The sequence below is a fragment of the Piliocolobus tephrosceles genome, chromosome 9 (genome assembly GCF_002776525.5).
Source record: "Piliocolobus tephrosceles isolate RC106 chromosome 9, ASM277652v3, whole genome shotgun sequence".
In the NCBI taxonomy this organism is placed as follows: Eukaryota; Metazoa; Chordata; class Mammalia; order Primates; family Cercopithecidae; genus Piliocolobus; species Piliocolobus tephrosceles.
This window is the reverse complement of record NC_045442.1, coordinates 70,430,830-70,449,545: the sequence shown is the minus strand read 5'-3', so window position 1 is coordinate 70,449,545 and position 18,716 is coordinate 70,430,830. Positions and strand designations below refer to the sequence as shown.

General features: G+C 40.9%; 1 protein-coding gene across 4 annotated transcripts in view; it reads left to right on the top strand.

The window, feature by feature from the left end:
• The window catches only part of AP3M1 (adaptor related protein complex 3 subunit mu 1), a 28,656-nt gene extending 10,048 nt beyond the window's left edge, over positions 1–18,608 (top strand). For 2 of the 4 annotated variants that reach the window (XM_023204904.1, XM_023204906.2), the window contains 8 exons: positions 2,500–2,775; positions 4,070–4,241; positions 7,020–7,157; positions 10,845–10,930; positions 11,596–11,729; positions 14,045–14,252; positions 15,866–16,010; positions 16,473–18,608. In XM_023204904.1, the coding sequence (XP_023060672.1) occupies positions 2,500–2,775; positions 4,070–4,241; positions 7,020–7,157; positions 10,845–10,930; positions 11,596–11,729; positions 14,045–14,252; positions 15,866–16,010; positions 16,473–16,573 (1,260 nt within the window). In that variant the 3' untranslated portion in view covers positions 16,574–18,608. Of the gene's footprint in view, positions 1–2,499; positions 2,776–4,069; positions 4,242–7,019; positions 7,158–10,844; positions 10,931–11,595; positions 11,730–14,044; positions 14,275–15,865; positions 16,011–16,472 lie in introns of all 4 variants that reach the window. The other 2 variants (XR_002730125.2, XM_023204905.1) reach the window with 2 other exon arrangements.
• The last annotated feature ends 108 nt before the right edge of the window (positions 18,609–18,716 follow it).

The window sequence follows — 18,716 nt, the reverse complement described above, 5'->3', positions numbered from 1 at the left end:
AAATCAGGAAGCACGAGTTATCTGTCTTTGTCGTCCCTTTTCTTTTTTTTTTAAATTCAAATATATATTTTTTCAATCTTTTTACATTCTACATATTTTTGTAAGCATCCCCCCAATTCTTTTTCCATAGTAAATCAGACTATAGATGAAGCATTTCAGACCTTTTGTCAGTCATGTCAAGTGTGAGGGGAAGTCTTTTGTAAGTCAGCCAAATATTTCAAAATAAAAAGCTTTTCCAAAAGTAAAGGCAGAAGACCCCGCTTTGAAGGCTCTGGTCGGCACAGAAAGGCTTGCAAAGGTGTGTAGGAAAGTCCACCCGTTACAGGTGTAAGGTGACTTTAACCGACAGCGACCAGCTGGCCAGGAGCACCCCAAGGCAGACAAGGACGTTGGGCTTGAGTGCCCCTGTCTCGCCCCAGATCCTGGCTCAGGAAACGCAGGCTCTGACTGGGATGGATGTGTGCGCCCCAGGGCCCCAGCCCCAGGGTAACCGAGGGCTCCTCCCAGGTCCCTGGAACAGCAGAGTGGCCCCCAGGAAGGATGCTCAGCTGCAGGCCTGAGTCCCTGCTCCCAAGTGCCCTGGCCGGGGAGGGAGGGTGCACCCCGCCCCCTTCGCCCCTGTTGTTCCTTTTCAAGATTGTTTTGGCTGTTGATCTTTTTCAATTCCATATGAATTTTAGGATTAGCCTGTCAAATTCCACAAAAAGGCAGCTGGGAATTTTTTTTTTTTTTTTTTTGAGATGGAGTCTCGCGCTGTGGCCCAGGCTGGAGTGCAGTGGTGCAATCTTGGGTGTCGGCTCACTGCAACCTCCGCCTCCTGCTTTCAAGCTATTCTCCTGCCTCAGCCTCCCGAGTAGCTGGGACTACAGGCGCGTGCCACCACGGCCGGCTAATTTTAGTAGAGACGGGGTTTCACCGTGTTAGCCAGGATGGTCTCGATCTCCTGACCTCGTGATCCATCCACCTCGGCCTCCCCAAGTGCTGGAATTACAACCGTGAGCCACCGCACCCAGCCAAGATTGTTTTGGCTGTTGATCTTTTTCATTTCCGTATGAATTTTAGAATTAGCCTGTCCAATTTCACAAAAAGGCAGCTGGGATTTTAATAGGGATGCATTGAAAGTGTAGATAAGTTTGGGAAATGTTGCCATCTTAAAAATATCAACTCTTCCAATCCATGAACATGGAATGTCTTTCAATTTTTTAGGTCTTTTGCATTTATTTCACTGATGTTTTGTAATATTTGGTATACAAGTCTTGTATTTCTCTTGTTAAATTTATTTTCTACATATTTAAATTTTTTGATGCTATTGTAAATGAAATTTTTTTTGGGGGGGTCTTTTTTTTTTTCCTTCCTTTTTGTGGAGAACGGTGTCTCTCTATATTGCCCAGGCAGGTCTCAAACTCCTGGACTCAAGCTATCCTCCCGCCTCTGCCTCTCTGACAGCTGGAATTACAAGCATTTTCTTTTTTTTGTTTTCTTTCTTTCCTTTTTTTTTTTTTTGTGACGGAGTTTCGCTCTTGCTGCCCAGGATGCAGTACAATGGCGCCATCTCAGCTCACTGCAACCTCCACCTCCCAGGTTCAAGTGATTCTCCTACCTCAGCCTCCCTAGTAGCTGGGATTACAGGCATGCACCACCACACCCAGCTAATTTTGTTTTTTGTTTGTTTTCCTTTTGTTTTTGAGACGGAGTCCCGCTCTGTCGCCCAGGCGCGATCTCGGTTCGCTGCAAGCTCCGCCTCTGGGTTCACGCCGTTCTCCTGCTTCAGTCTCCCAAGTGGCTGGGACTACAGGCGCCCGCCACCACGCCTGGCTTTTTTATTTTATTTTTTGTATTTTTAGTAGAGATGGGGTTTCACCTTGTTAGGCAGGATGGTCTCGATCTCCCGACCTCGCGATCCGCCCTCCTCGGCCTTACAAAGTGCTGGGATTACAGGCGTGAGCCACAGCGCCCCGCATTTTTTTTTTTTTTTTTTTAGTAGAGAGGGAGTTTGTCCATGTTGGCCAGTGGTCTTGAACTCCCGACCTCAGGTGATCCGCCTGCCTCAGCCTCCCAAAGTGCTGGGATTATAGGCATGAGCCGCTGTGCCGGGCCTGAAATTGTTTTCTTAATTTCATTTTCAGTTTTTTGTTTGTTTGTTTGTTTTTTCAATAGAGATGAGGTCTCACTATGTTGCCCAGACTGGTCTTAAACTCCTGAGCTCAAGCAATCCTCCTTCCTCAGCCTCCCACAGTGCTGGGTTTACAGGCATGAGCTACAATGCCCAGCCCATTTTTAGTATTTTATAGCTATTGATGTTGGATTTTGTCAAATGCAATTTCTGCACCTTTTGAAATGATTGTTTTAGTTCTAATTGTTTAGTTCTAATTGTATATCATATTGATTGATTTTTGCATTCTTGGAATAAGTCCCACTTGGTCAAAGTGTATAATCTTTTTGTATATGTTAAATGATATTTAATGTATAATAAATTTAAACCTTTCTTTGCCCCAACAGAAAATGATCCACAGTCTATTTCTCATAAACTGTTCCGGTGACATATTTCTAGAGAAGCACTGGAAGAGCGTTGTGAGCCAGTCTGTCTGTGATTATTTCTTTGAAGCTCAAGAGAAAGCTGCTGATGTTGAAAATGTACCACCTGTCATTTCAACACCTCACCACTACCTCATCAGTATCTACCGGGATAAGCTCTTCTTTGTATCTGTCATACAGACTGAAGTGCCACCTCTCTTTGTAATTGAGTTCCTACATCGAGTTGCTGACACTTTTCAGGTTTGTTATCTATCATACCTTTCTAACTTAAATGACCCAAGTTAGCTGGAGGTAAGACATGATTATATTATTTAATTACCCAGGTTTTGATGTTTACTGTCTGTTTCTCTCTGTTTAAGCATAAATTCATAAACCCTTTTCTCTGTGGTGTACAGTTGCACACATGGCTGCTCTATTCACTATTTTTTATATGTACTACAAATTACAGTTGACTCTCCATATACATGGGTTCTGCATCCGTGAATTCACCAAACCTTACATGGCAAATATTTGAACAAAAAAATTGAACTGAACATTTTCTTCTCCTCATTATTACTTAAAAAATGCAGTATAACAAATGGTTACATAGCATTTACATTGTGTTAGATATTACAAGTAATCTAGAGGTGATTTAAAGTATATAGGGGGATGTGTATAAGTTATGTGCAAATACTATGCCATTTTATGTCAGGGACTTGAGAATTGTGAGTTTTGGTATCCACAGGGGATCCTGGAACTAATTCCCCACAACTACCAAGGGATGACTGTATATCATCAGGAAACAATAATGCCCTCCACATACAGTTCTCTCAATGGTCTCAAGATTTTCATTAGTTATGAACTCTTATGTATTTACATTTTATTATTTTCTCTTGTCTTGCTGAATATACCAAACAATTTAAGCTTATCTATGTGTATGTTGGGATAGTTAATCAGGGTGAATGAAGTTTATAGCTCAAATTCCAATTTAATGTCTCAATACTTTCTGGTATAATGTGTAATAGGAATTAAATTCAGGCTAGAAATATCAAGAAAATACTGAGGAATAATGTTAGGACTATAGAGGGGTTTTTTTTGTTTGCTTGTTTTGTTTTGTTTTGTTTGAGACGGAGTCTCACTCTGTCGCCTAGGCTGGAGTGCGGTGGCATGATCTTGGCTCACCGCAACCTCCGCCTCCTGGGTTCAAGCAGTCCTCCCTCCTCGGCCTCCCAAGTAGCTGGGACCACAGGTGTGCACCATCACACTCAGCTAATTTTTGTATTTTTAGTAGAGACAGGGTTTCACCATGTTGGCCAGGCTGGTCTTGAACTCCTGACCTCAAGTGATCCACACACTTAGCCTCCCAAATTGCTGGGATTGCAGGCATAAGCCACCATGCCCGGCCTATAGAGGGTTTTTTCCCTGGCTCTGTTTTACATATGTTCAGCATCTTAAGCAATGAATAATGCTACTGTAAGTTTATTCTTCAGAACAAAAAGTATTTAGCGAGCCTTTCTTTGTGCCTTCCATTGTGTGATATTGTGTATTTTGTCAGGACTACTTTGGTGAGTGTTCAGAGGCTGCAATTAAGGATAATGTGGTCATAGTATATGAACTCTTAGAAGAAATGTTAGACAATGGATTTCCACTGGCTACCGAATCTAACATTTTGAAAGAATTAATTAAACCGCCAACAATTCTGCGGTCTGTTGTCAACTCTATTACAGGTAAGATGAAAACATACTTTACTAGTAACTGAGCAATTAAAACTTGGTAAATAACTCATTATTGCTCATGATCTGACATACTATTAAGGTAGTACAATTCAGCCATAATTAAAGTTACTGGTAAAGTTAAAATGGATGTACTATATATTTATTTTCATGGAAAGAGGCTAGACCTTAAGTGATAAAGAACTTTTGGTTATTATTCTTTTTCTTCTTCTTTTTTTTTTTTTTTTTGAGATGGAGTCTCGCTTTGTCGCCCAGGCTGGAGTGCAGTGGCCGGATCTCAGCTCACTGCAAGCTCCACCTCCTGGGTTTACGCCATTCTCCTGCCTCAGCCTCCCGAGTAGCTGGGACTACAGGCGCCTGCCACCTCGCCCGGCTAGCTTTTTGTATTTTTTAGTAGAGACGGGGTTTCACCATGTTAGCCAGGATGGTCTTGAACTCCTGACCTCGTGATCCACCCATCTCGGCCTCCCAAAGTGCTGGGATTACAGGCTTGAGCCACCGCGCCCGGCTTCTTTTTTTTTTTTCTAAAACACCACAACAATATTATTACCATTGTTTAACACTAAATACTAAGACTGAATAAATTGTTCCAGTTAGTCCTAAAGAAGCCAGTATATGAGCCCACTTAGAAGATAATTTAGTCCATTTATAGACTGGCATTTTAATGTTTAAAATAACATAACTGGTATGCTGCTACTCCACAATTACTAGAGAATAGAAAATTTAAGACTCTTAACCACACAGTACTACAGTATCCTCCGAGTGTTTTGTTTTTATGCATGCAGAAGATGTATTAAGAAAAAATAGGAAAATAGTTTACTTATGAGATCGCATGCATTGTGGGCCTGTACTTATGTTGTAAGCTGCCAGTTGGGTTTAATTCTTGAGTGTAGCTAGAAATTAGGCACACCCAGATGCCAATGTTCTTTCGAAAGCTTTAAAGTCTTTTAGAGAAAGATTCCTATGAAATGTTATATGCCACTCCAACTCCACTGTCCACCATTGTAAACCCCTCTCCAGTGCCTTGACCTAAAAATGAGGTGAGAGAGGCCTGTAAGAAAAAGATCATTCAGCAGTTCTTTATTCATCCTCTGTGTAAGGGTGAATGTTGAGAGAAATTCAAAGAAAGATAAGATGGCATGTCTGTGCTCCTAAAACTTATACTCTGAATGGGACGTTGGAAAAAAAATTAAAATAAGTAAATAACTGTATAAGACTAAAAAGCAATTCCATACTTCACAGATAATGTAATAGCATTGGAAAATACACATGATATAATGTTAAATTGAAAAGTCAGCACAAAACTGAAAAACTTATTCTTATATATAAATATTCACTCAGACAAAAAAGTTCTAAATATTTACAATGATTATACCCAGCTAAAGAAATACAGATTATCTTTATTTTTGCTTTATACTTTCTAATTTTCCAAAATAAACATGTATTTTATAGTCAGAGAAAAGTTACTAAAATATAGAATGCAAAACATAACAGATTCATAAGGCAGTATATTACAAAGTTCAAGAGAATGGTTCTATTAATGAAGTAATCCCTCCTGAACTGTGGTGGGCAGCCACCTTGGAGAATCAGTAGAATTCAGGAAGTGAGGGAGGAGTAAGAGCATTCTCCATAGGTGGAACTGTATGAGAAAAAAACACACATGAAAGAGAAAAACCTAAAGTTTTATTAATGCAGAAGCAGAACTGTTTTTCAGTTGAGAAGTTAGAGATCAGATTAAAAAGTAGAGAAAGTCCTTCAAAGCTAGGCTAAATATTTAGCTTTTATCATAAAGTCAGTGAGCAACCATTGAAGGTTTTTGAGCGGGAAGATAACATGATTGTAGGTTGCAGGTAGGAACACCAATCATAAGTAGACTGCAAAATTATAGATACAGTATGATTGCAACTATATTTTAAAGTGCAATTAAAAACCAAAATTATCACAATAGAAAAAAATGCAACCTTCTGGTAATGGAAATGTTTAAAGAAATATACCAAAATGTTAATATTATATTAAAACATTAATACCATAATATTGACAAAAATGTTAATGGTAGATGTATTTTGTTAGTAAGAAGTCTAGTGTTTTTCTTTAAACCACCTTTCTGAAGTCCACCTTTTTGTTGTTTTTAAGTATGTAGTACTTTCAAATTAGAAATATAAATTAACCAAAATGTTAAGTAAGTCACAGCTCAAAGATATGTGTTTTGGACAACCACAGTTATTTTTAGACATATGTCAGTTTACCAGGAAATTAGCCAGATACTGAACACTAACTATATTGCAGCCATATGGGTATGCCGACCTTAAAATAGGAAAAGCCCAGATTCCGTTTACTCCACTGAGGCCTGCTTGGCAGCATCTTGTGTAAAATAAAGTTGAATACTGAAGGGCCTAGTTATAACTCTGTATTCTCAATGGAGACATTTTAGTGGCAGAAGATTTTGAAACAACCAGCCTCTTTTTTCATCAGTGGCAGAGAATCTGTTTTTCAGCCACTGGAATTAGAATAGGTTACTGTTAACACACAGGAAGCAAAAGATAAGTAAATAAATTTAACCTGGTTTGGCAGGTAAACAGAGGGCCACATGGCCTATTTTTCTCTTCTAGAAATTTGATCATGTTGGTGTGGAAATGTCTGACAATTCTAGAGACCATACACAAGTTCATTAAGAAAAATCCAAACATTAAAGAAGCAGCTTTCTTTTTCCCAATAATACATTTTCTCATGACTGTTTTACACATCAGCTTTGCCTTCTTTTTGGGTTTCTAGGCAGTAGTAATGTTGGGGACACACTCCCCACTGGGCAGCTGTCCAACATACCATGGCGTCGGGCAGGGGTAAAGTACACAAACAATGAAGCCTATTTTGATGTCGTTGAAGAAATAGACGCAATTATAGATAAATCAGGTAATTGTGTGCATGTCATCTTATTTGGGGAAAAACAATTCATCTGACACAGATGAATAGAAAACTGAAGTCCTGTCCAGGCACAGTGGCTAACGCCTGTAATCCCAGCACTTTGGGAGGCCAAGACAGGCGGAACACGAGGTCAGAGTTTGAGACCAGCCTGGCCAACATGGTGAAACTCTGTCTCTACTAAAGGTACGAAAAATTAGCGGGGTGTGGTGGCACACACCTGTAATCCCAGCGACTTGGGAGGCTGAGGCAGAATTGCTTGAACCTGGGAGGCGGAAATTGCAATGAGACAAGATCACACCATTGCACTCCAGCCTGGCTCTGTCTCAATTAAAAAAAAAGAAGAAAGAAAAGAAAATTGAAGTCCTTTGGCAGTATGGTTTCAGTAGAAAGGCATTCATTATCTGATGATTTTTAAATCTGTTTGTTAGTTTGTTTATTTATTTATTTATTTGAGATGGGATCTCACTGTTGCCCAGGCTGGAGTGCAGTGACATGATCTTGGCTCACTGGAACCTTCACCTCCTGGGTTCAAGGGATCCTGCTGCCTCAGCTTCCCAAGTAGCTGAGATTACAGGCATGAGCCACCACATCTGGCTAATGTTTTTTTTTTTTTTTTTGAGATGCAGTTTTGCTTTCATTGCCCAGGCTGGAGTGCAATGGTGCAGTCTTGGCTCACAGCAACCTCTGCCTCCCAGGTTCAAGTGATTCTTCTGCCTCAGCCTCCCATGTAGCTGGGATTACAGGCATATACCACCACGCCCAGCTAATTTTGTGTTTTTAGTAAAGATAGGGTTTCTCCATGTTGGTCAGGGCTGGTCTCGAACTCCTGACCTCAGGTGATCCGCCTGTTTCAGTCTCCCAAAGTGCTAGAATTACAGGCGTGAGCCACTGCTCCTGGCCCTGGCTAATTTTTTGTATTTTTACTTGAGACGTGGTTTCACAATGTTGGCCAGGCTGGTCTCGAGCTCCGGACCTCAAGTGATCCATCTGCCTTGGCCTCCCAAAGTGCTGGGATTACAGGCGTGAGCCACTGCACCTGCCCCATAAATCTGTTTATTTTGCCCATAGGTTACATACAATTTTCATAACCACTAGTTGAGGTCTGCCAAACATGTAAATCAGAACTGATAATGCCTTACTTTAAGCTAATTATTAACCTATGTAACTCTACCTCTTGCTATTTATTCCTTCTAAAATTTATTGAAAATCTACCATATACCATGCTTTTGCTACTACATTATGTGCAGTACTTCTGATAAAAGCCCCTATCTTTTCACTTTCTTTCTTTTTTTTTTAAATACAGAGTCTTGCTCTTTTGCCCAGGCTGGAGTGCATTGGTGCAGTCCCTACTTACTGCAGCCTTGACCTCCAGCTCATGCAATCCTCCTACCTCAGACTCCTGAGTAGCCTATAGTCCCAGCCAATCAGGAGGTACACGCCACACGCCACCATGCCTGGCTAGCTTTTATTTTATTTTTTTTTGTACAGACAGAGTCTCACCATGTTGCCCAGGCTGGTCCTGAACTCCTGGGCTCAAGCAGTTTACCTACCTCAGCCTCCCAAAGTGCTGAGATTATAGGCATCAGCCACTACAGCCAATCTAATTTTTAACCAGACAAAACAATGGTACTCTGTAAGAATCGTAAAATTTTATTATTAAAAATAGCGGCCAGACACGGTGGATCACGCCTGTAGTTCCAGCGCTTTGGGAGGCCGTGGCAGGCAGATCACTTGAGGTCAGGAGTTTAAGACCAGCCTGGCCAACATGGTAAAACCCCATCTCTACTATAAGTACAAAAATTAACTGGGCATGGTGGCAGGCGCCTGTAATCCCAGCTACTTGGGAGGCCGAGGCAGGAGAATTGCTTGACCCTAGGAAGTAGAGGTTGCAGTGAGCCAAGATTGCACTACTGCACTCCAGCCTGGGTGACAGAGCGAGACTCCATCTCAAAAAAAAAAAAAAAAATAGTCCTTCCCTTACATTTATTTTATACATAAGGAAAGCCCAGAAGGGTTAAGTGAACTGTTCCAGGTCACACAACTTGTTAACATGTAGTGATGGCTTATTGTGAATTATAGTCAGTCTTCTCTTCCATGAGTGCCCTTTTCATTATAACATTCCATCTTACAGAATAACAGATTTTTGCCAGGCACGGTGGCTCACACCTGTAATCCCAGCACTTTGGGAGGCTTAGGCAGTAAGATCACTTGAGTCCAGGAGTTCAAGACCAGCCTAGGCAACATAGCGAGACCCCGTATCTATCAAAAATTTGAAAGATTAGCTAGGCATGGGTTCCTTAATCCCACCTATTCAGGAGGCTGAGGCAGGAGGATTGCTCGAGCCCAGGAGTTCAGTGCTGTAGTGAGCTATGTTCACACCACTGTACTCCAGGCTGAATGGCAGAGGGAGACTCTTGTCTCTAAAAGAAAGAGAGATCTTTCTATTATGGATCCTATTTCTTAAAAGTTGACTTAGTCCATTTCATAATACCTTTGCCTCATTTTAAAATTCTATTGAAAATGTTTTTGGTTTGTTTTATTTTGTTTTTGAGACAGAGTCTCACATTGTCGCCCAGGCTGTTGTGCAGTGTTGCGGTCTCGGCTCACTGCAACCTCCACCTTCTGGGTTCAAGCAATTCTCCTGCCTCAGCCTCTCGAGTAGGTGGGACTACAAGCACACACCACCACGCCTGGCTAATTTTTTGTATTTTTAGTAGAGATGGAGTTTCGCCATGTTACCCAGGCTGGTCCCAAACTCCTGAGCTCAGATAACCTACCCACTTCGGCTTCCCTAAATGCTGGGATTACAGGCATGAGCCACTGTGCCTGGCCTCATATGTTTTAAACTCATATCCAGTCATCTTACAGGGTTGGCTCCATAAAGGAGACAAGTTTAATTTTCCTTAGAATTAGCATATTCTGGCTGGGTATGGTAGTTCACACCTGTAATCCCAGCACTTTGGGAGGCTGAGGTAGGCGGATTGCTTGAGCCCAGGAGTTCGAGACCAACCTGAGCAATGTAACAAGACCCTGTCTCTACAAAAAAATACAAAAATTAGCCGGGCATGCCTGTAGTACCAGCTGCTTGGGAGGTTGAGGTGGGAGGATTGCTTGAGCCCAGGAGGTTGAGGCTGCAGTGAGCTGTCATAGCACTACTACACTCCAACCTGGGTGACAGAGAAAGACTCTATCTCAAAAAAAAAAAAAAAAATTATATTCTATGGTGGCATACCTGTAGTCCCAGTTACTCTGGGGGCCAGCTGGGACTAGCTAGTAAGACCTCATCTCTTAAAAAAAAAAAAGAAAAATTATCATATTCCAACCAGAGTTAGGTATGGACCTTGTCCCCTGACCTGTTAATAGAGATGTAAAGCTTCAGTAAGTCTGACACCCAAAGGGTATCTCCATTATTCTAAATATAGTGATTGTTGGGCTAGGTGTCATGGCACACGCCTATATTCCCAGCTATTCGGGAGGCTAGGGCGGGAGGATTACTTGAGCCCAGCAGTGAGGCTACAGTGAGCTGTGATCGTGCCACTGCACTCCAACCTTGGCAACAGAGCAAGACTCTGTCTCTAAAAACAATAAATAAATAAAAATAAAAAGATATAGTGATAGCTCTAGTTAGGACTCATATTCCGTTGATGTTACCTTCCTTTTTCTTTCTTTCTTCAGGATCTACAGTCTTTGCAGAAATTCAGGGGGTCATTGATGCTTGCATTAAACTATCTGGAATGCCCGATCTCTCCCTTTCTTTCATGGTAAGTTTTATTCTGTTTTATAGCCCCTTGAATGCCTAATACATGTGAAGTACTAAATGAAATAATAAATATTGAGATAAGTTTGCATCTTAGATTGCAAAGGATTGTCTCAGAAATATTCCTAGCAGTTTCCTAAGATAGTCACTTACATGATGAGCATGGTCTTTATGGAAAGGCTAAGGGAGGTCTTTGCCTGAGTGTGCTAGAAGGGGCTTGAAATTGGCTAGCTGGCTTCTGCAAATATCCAATATCATTTTTACTGAGTAATTATTTGCTTTGCTGATATGAAAGGACATTGGTCTTTTGTATCATTTTAGAGTCAGCATGACATACTGCTAAGAACAATTAAGAGAACTGACTTCTGGTGTTGTCACCAGTTTGTTCTGACCTTAAGTCCTTTGAACCTCAGTTTTTTAATCTGTTAAAGGGAAATAATACTACTTGCCTTTTCTCCTTTATAGTTATTGAAATTCAATAAAATAATATACATAAAATATTTACAAACTTTAAAGCATTGTGAAACTATAAGGTCGTGTAGATGTGGTCATAAACTGTTCCATGACTGCTTTATCTTCAGGGAACATATTGATTTGTCAAGGTATCTAAGTACAGTTCCCATATTCATTATGCTCTATGAACATGGCTGTCTTCTGTTTTCTTGACAGAACCCTAGGCTTCTGGATGACGTCAGCTTCCACCCCTGCATCCGGTTCAAGCGTTGGGAATCTGAAAGAGTTTTGTCATTTATTCCTCCAGATGGAAATTTCCGACTCATATCATACCGTGTCAGCTCACAAAAGTATGTTGATGCATCAGCCAGAATCTGCCATCATACATATCAAGCAGAACTCACCTTGCCCTGTTCCTTTATGACAGTTGAGTACTTGAGGTTGACATTGCTCACTTTAACCATAGCTCACCAGGAGACCCAGTGAGAACTGGTGAAAATATGCACCTAAAATGTCAGTATACTTTGAATGTATGAGTGTAGAGTGGGACTCGAGTATAACCTATAACCTTACTAAGTGAGACTAGAGTAAAACCTATAGCCAAGGGCAAGCAAACCATGCATAACCTGGGCAAAAGGTTATGGTACTGGTTCTTTGCAAGGTTACGCATTGTGAAATTATGGCGCTGGTTCTTTGCTCAGGTTATGCATGGTCCATTTTGCTCTGCTTCTGACAGCTGAGTACTTTGCAAGCAGAGCAAAATGGACTGTGCATAACCTGGGCAAAACCATGAACCACTGCCATAATCTTACCATAGTCTGTAGACTTTGTGGCTAACAAGGAGACAGACCTACCTGTAGTTTGTGAGGACATTCCCAAACTTACCTGCTTCAAGTCAGTCTTCTCTGCATTGAGGTTTTAAGGAACTGTTTAGCATTGAGAGCCGGGTGCAGTGGTTCACTCCTGTAATCCCAACACTTTGGGAGGCCAGTGTGGGCAGATCACTTGAGGTCAGGAGTTCTAGACCAGTCTGGTCAACATGGTGAAACCCTGTCTCTACTAAAAGTACAAAATTAGCCAGGCATGATAGCGTGTGCCTATAATCTCAACTACTTCGGAGGCTGAGGCATGAGAATCACTTGAACCTGGAAGGCAGAGGTTGCAATGACAGACCATGCCACTGCACTCCAGCCTGGCCAAGAGGGTGAAATTCCATTTCAAAAAAATAAAAAAACAATTTAGCATTGGGGATCGTAGTTTTATAGCTAGTTTGTTTCTTGAAAATACCAGAAGTTATTTGAGTAATATGACAGGACTCAAAAGCAGAGAAATTATTTCTTGGCTCTTGTTTTCTTTGAAGCAGAGTTTGGCTCTTGTTGCTCAGACTGGAGTGCAATTCTGTGATCTTGGCTTATGGCAACCTCTACTTCCTGGGTTCAAGTGATTCTCCTGCCTCAGCCTCCCAAGTAGCTGGGATTACAGGTGCCCGCCACCGCGCCCAGCTAATTTTTGTTTCTTGTTACTTTTTTTAATAGAGAGGGGGTTTCACCATGTTGGCCAGGCTGGTCTCAAACTCCTGACCTCCAGTGATCTGCCTGCCTTGGCCTCCCAAAGTGCTGGGATTACAGGCATGAGCCACTGCAGCCACCACTGCAATTGTTTATACTGTTATTAAACTTCAGATTTCTGTCTTGATTTGTATACAGTTCCCAGCACAGCACAGTGGTACCAGAACATTATGCTGTACTCAGCTCCCCCTTGTGTAGATGCTGAATCTGCAGTTCTGGAGGTACCGCCATCTTGGTATCCTTGGAGGATTGGTTGCAAAAATCAGCAGATGCTCAAGTCCCTTATATAAAATGGTGTAGTATTTGCATATAACCTATGCACATCCTCCTGTGTACTTTAAATCATCTCCAAGTTACTTGTGAGAGTACACTGTAAACACTGTGTAAATAATTGCTACACTAGGTTGACTTTTTATTTTTATTATTTTTTGTAGTTGTATTGTTTTTTTTTACTTTTTTTTTTTTTTTTTTTTTGAGATAGAGTCTCACTCCGTTGCCCAGGCTGGAGTGCAGAGGTGCAATCTCAGCTCACTGCAATCTCCGCTTCCCAGGTTCAAGTGATTCTCCTGCCTCAGCCTTCTGAGTAGCTGGGACTACAGGCACAAGCCACCACACCCAGCTAATTTTTGTATTTTTAGTAGAGACGAGGTTTCACCATGTTGGCCAGGCTGGTCTTGAACTCCTCGCCTTGGCCCCCCAAAGTACTGGGATTACAGGTGTGAGCCACCGCACCCAGCCTCAGCTAATTTTTGTATTTTTGTAGAGACGAGGTTTCACTATGTTGGCCAGGCTGGTCTCAAACTCCTGACCTCAGGTGATCCCCTCCCACCGCCGGTCTCGGCCTCCCAAAGTGCCGGGATTACAGGCATGAGCCACCACGCCTGGCCGATAGTGTTAAATAATATTTTCAATCCTCAGCTGGTCAAATTCAAGGATGCATAACTGTGGCTACAGAGAGCCAACTCTGTAGCACCTTATTGTGGAGTTAAAAGTATGGTAGGATACTCTGGACAGAGGTTTTCAGAATACCTCTTGTGCTGTCCCCACACCATTAATTGTGTTTGTGCTTTTGTATCTTTCTCTGTTTCTCTTTTTAGTCTAGTGGCAATACCAGTGTATGTGAAACATAGTATCAGCTTTAAGGAGAACAGTTCTTGTGGCAGATTTGATATAACAATTGGACCAAAGCAGAATATGGGGAAAACTATTGAAGGAATTACAGTGACAGTTCACATGCCAAAAGTTGTGCTGAACATGAACCTGACAACCACACAAGGCAGCTATACATTTGATCCAGTCACCAAGGTACAGCCACTTCAAATCAAGAGTGAGCAAGTGTTTCTGCAATCTATTTTGTGATTTGTGGGGAGGAATGGAGGGAAAGGTTTAGTACCTTGTTTAAAACTAAAGTTCGTATCAAAACCTAGAGAGCATACTGTGCTGTGCTTCTGCCACCGGCTGCCGAAGGAATCCTGCAGCTGCTACTGAGCAGATGAACAGAAAAGTGTGTCATTCTGTCCTTTTTCAGAATGTGCCTTCACTCATCCATTATTAATCCAGAGCCTCACTCTGCTATCTAATAAGAAAGAAGTAAAAGCTTTTTTAAAAAGAGAAAACATTATGTAGATAGAAGAAGATATTATGATGGTATATGAATTATTAAGTTTTCTATATAAATTGATCATTAAGACCTTTTTCTTCCTTTTTAATTTAAAAGCATCATTTCATACTCTTTCACAGGGCTAGGAAAGCTGCTTCCTCACCCTACTTAAATTTTTCTGTAGCAGAGGGTTTTCAGAGAAACTGTAGCAGATGATTTTCTCTCAGCTTCCTGATTAGCTAGTAAATATGATTGTTTTCAATAGCAGAGTCATTGAGCTACCTGATAAATGAAAAGACGTGTTTTTTGAATAACATCATAGAACGTTAAAGATTATTTAATGCAGTTGTAAGGATTCAAAGAACCTCCTGGAGACCACACAGGGCTGAGAAAGGGAGCTTCAGATTCCTGGCCCTTTACCACAGCTTCAACTATGACAGCTTTGCTTTCTTTCTCGTCTGCTGCTGAGCCTCCACACCGAAGATTTCATTTGAACAACGGGTTTCACAGCTAAAAGTTTTAAAAACACCATCTTAAGTCAATCTAATTATTTTACAGAAAAATAAACAGAGGCCGTGCACAGTGGCTTATGCCTGTAATCCCAGCACTTTGGGAGGCCAAGGCGGGCAGATCACCTGAGGTCAGGAGTTCGAGACCAGCCTGACCAACATGGAGAAAGCCCATCTCTACTAAAGCTACAAAATTAACTGGGCATGGTGGCGCATGCCTGTATCCCAGCTGCTTGGGATGCTGAGGCAGGAGTATCGCTTGAACACAAGAGCCGGAGGTTGTGGTGAGCCAAGATTGCGCCATTGCACTCCATCCTGGGCAACAAGAGCGAAACTCTGTCTCAAAAAAAAAAAAAAAAAAGAAAAAGAAACAGGCCCAGAGAAAAGTAGTGAAGATGGTATGATGGAGAATATTTGAAATCAGAGAGCCTTAGGTTCAAATCCCAGCCTTACCTCTGACTAGCTGTGAGACCTTGAGCAAGTCATTTGATCTCTGAGCCTTAATTTCCTCATTTGTAAATAGAAGACAAAAGCTACTTCACAGCCCTCAATGAAATAACATATGAATAGTGCTAAGCTCGGTGCTAATACAAAAGAAAATGCTCAACAAATGTAGATTCTCTGTCCTCATTCCCCATTGAAAGTCACAGAGCTAATCAGAGGTAAACTCACTGTAGATCCCAGATCTTTTGTTTTCAAGAGACTGCACTTCATTTTGTACAGAAGTTTATGATGTCTTTGAACCTTGTTTTTGAGGGTTTGTCTTTAATAAATGGTTCTATTTGTTTTTCATTTTTTGTCTTTTTAAGGTACTAACATGGGATGTGGGAAAAATCACTCCACAAAAGCTCCCAAGTCTTAAAGGACTGGTAAATTTACAGTCTGGAGCCCCCAAACCAGAAGAGAATCCGAGCCTCAATATACAGTTTAAGATCCAGCAGCTTGCTATTTCAGGTAAAGATAAGGTTGACTTGTAGTTAAGGGTAATTGAGTTTTGCAAGCTCAATTATTAGGCACTTAGAAGAGTAACAAAAGTTTCCCTCTCTAGAAAGAGCAGTAGCCCATTTGCCTTTTACACTGTGCTTGGTGGGGCCATCTCCCAGGCATCAACCAAATGATTTTGGAGAACACCTTATTTCACACAGCTTCCCCTCACCTCTGCCCTCATTCAAGTACCAAAAAGGGAGTTATTCATATTTACAGAAAGTAGAATTATACTTCACAGACCTTCCCTGTGTGTGAATCTTAACCAAAACCATACCATCAAAGTGCAATAATTTGTAAATGATAGAAGAGACATTTCTTCCAAATGGTGGAAGGGACACTGGTTAATGTCAGATTTACCATATAGTGCTCATTGCTAACATATTGGTTGGGATGATGATAATTTATTCTTTTTCATTCTTTTTGACACAGGCTTAAAAGTGAACCGTTTGGACATGTATGGGGAGAAATATAAGCCATTTAAAGGAGTCAAATACGTCACAAAAGCTGGAAAGTTCCAAGTGAGGACATGAGAAGAGGCCAAAATTTCTCAAGACCAGTTTGTTTTCCAAGTGTCATTATGATGTGTTACTATTAGGCACCAAGTGGGTGGGAATAGATATTCTAGTTAAAGCATTTGTGTCTAGCTACACACCGCTAACAAAGTTGCTTAGTTATCAATGTAGGATTCTTAAGGAGCTTTAAGCTAAGGAAACCTTTTAGTGACTTAGCTTATTTTGTATCTTTTCACTTAGGAAGATGTTGGAGGTGATTTTTTTTCCATAGGAGAATACCATCTGACGGCTGCACATTGTAACAGTAAAGGCAGAAAGCTACAGTGATAACCTCTCTCCTAAAAGGAGTTAACTGGTCTCATCCAACAGAAGCTATCTTAAATCTGTGATGTGTCAGGTGCAGCCAAATATCACACCTGATCTTAGCCATCCCAAACCAGTGTCCCAAGAGAGGAAATTCCCCCCACCCCCAGAAGTTTACAGAAAACTGCCTCTTCAAGTGTTTGCCTTATTCAGCTTTTCACTTGTGCCATTAAGCAAGCACTGTAGCAAAAGCCACTTCCACATGGCCCTGGCAGGGAGCACTGCTACTCCATGCTCCATTCTCTCTGTACTTGGTATTGTATTTTTTATAAATAAGATTTTTATGTAAAGCTTATTTGATTTACAGGGACCTTGCTGCAGTAAATACCATCTCAATTTTGTGCCACTGGTTCAGCTGTTAGCACAGTAAAAAAATCATTTGTATCACAGGGGCAAATGCTTTATTAAGGTAGTAAAAGGGAACATTACTTCTGCTTTCAGGAAGTTACTGCAAGCACAAGCATTTGTGCTTTTAAGCAAATTAAAGTAGTAAAAGAAAAACGTAAGTGAAACCTTTGCCATCTTCATGTTTTATAATATAAAGCTTACCCAACACCAGTTAAGCCATGGTTAACCTAAATGTCTCATGCCCCAGTTCAGCAAAAGGAGGAAAATGTGCCTGCCTCACTGTCATCAGTCTTTTTAAATCTTTTACCTTTTTTGTTGTTGTTCTTAAGGGGTTGAATTTGCCTGCATTCCTTGTCTTTAGGGGAAATTCCCTTTTCATATTGTGTGCTTCCCAAAGCTATAGTCATAGATTTCTTCCAGAAACTGTTGTCATAATTGTCACTGGAGTGCTTAAATATACCTACCATCCCGACAAAATACATGAAAGTGAGTTATAATGAGGCAGAAACAAAATCCTCGGTAACACTGATGATACTGTACTGATCACCATGGTTTTGGAAAGTCAGTCAACAGTTGTATTATTGCACTCAACTTCATTGTGTCAATTTATGTAACTTCTTCATCTTGGTGTCCTTGCCCAGTTATTTTGCCTCATTAGACATCAAGAAATGGAGAAAGACTGAAAGTTAAGATATTCTTCATGTTTCCTTCTTACTTATGCTATTTTCTTCTCTTTATAGCTCCATTCTTCTTTCAGTCTTCTCAGCTTATAATCGTCTTTTCCTTATGCTAAGGATAGCCCTTACACTCATGCCATCTATGCTGTCAAGGGCTGCTGGTTGGTGCTGGTACAAGGAGCCCACGGAGCAGCTTTCTTACCTTTGTCTGCCCTGCCTTTCATGGCATAAGAAAGGCAACGTTTTGCAGCTTCCAAATTTCTGAAGAAACTAATCTCAGATTGGCAGTTATTTTACAGAACTGCTAAATAGTCAAAATGTTGCCAAATATTTATTCCTTTTGCCTAAGTTTAGCTACCCAGTTCAATTGCTTTTTATTTTTAATGTCTTGACTCTTCAGAGTTCGTACCTCAAAAGAACAATCAGAACATTTGCTTTGCTTTCTGCTGAATCCCTAATCTCAACAGTCTATACCTGGACTGTCTTCTCTTCTATCCAAGTAGAATGTATGCCAGGAGCTCCTTCCTTCTAGCAATTTCTACTAAAATGTCCAAATAGAATGTTTTCTTTTACAATCAGATTACTGTATTTATTAATTTGCTAGAATCCAGTAAATCATTTTGGTAGCTCTGGCTATGCTATCAATAAAAAAATGAAAGCAACAAGTTGATTTTTTTTAGGTCTACTATTGATTGAACATTCTCCAGTGGGCAAGGCTCATTGTCAAAGCAGGATGAACATCATCAGATTTTCTTCTGCATCATCACACAAGC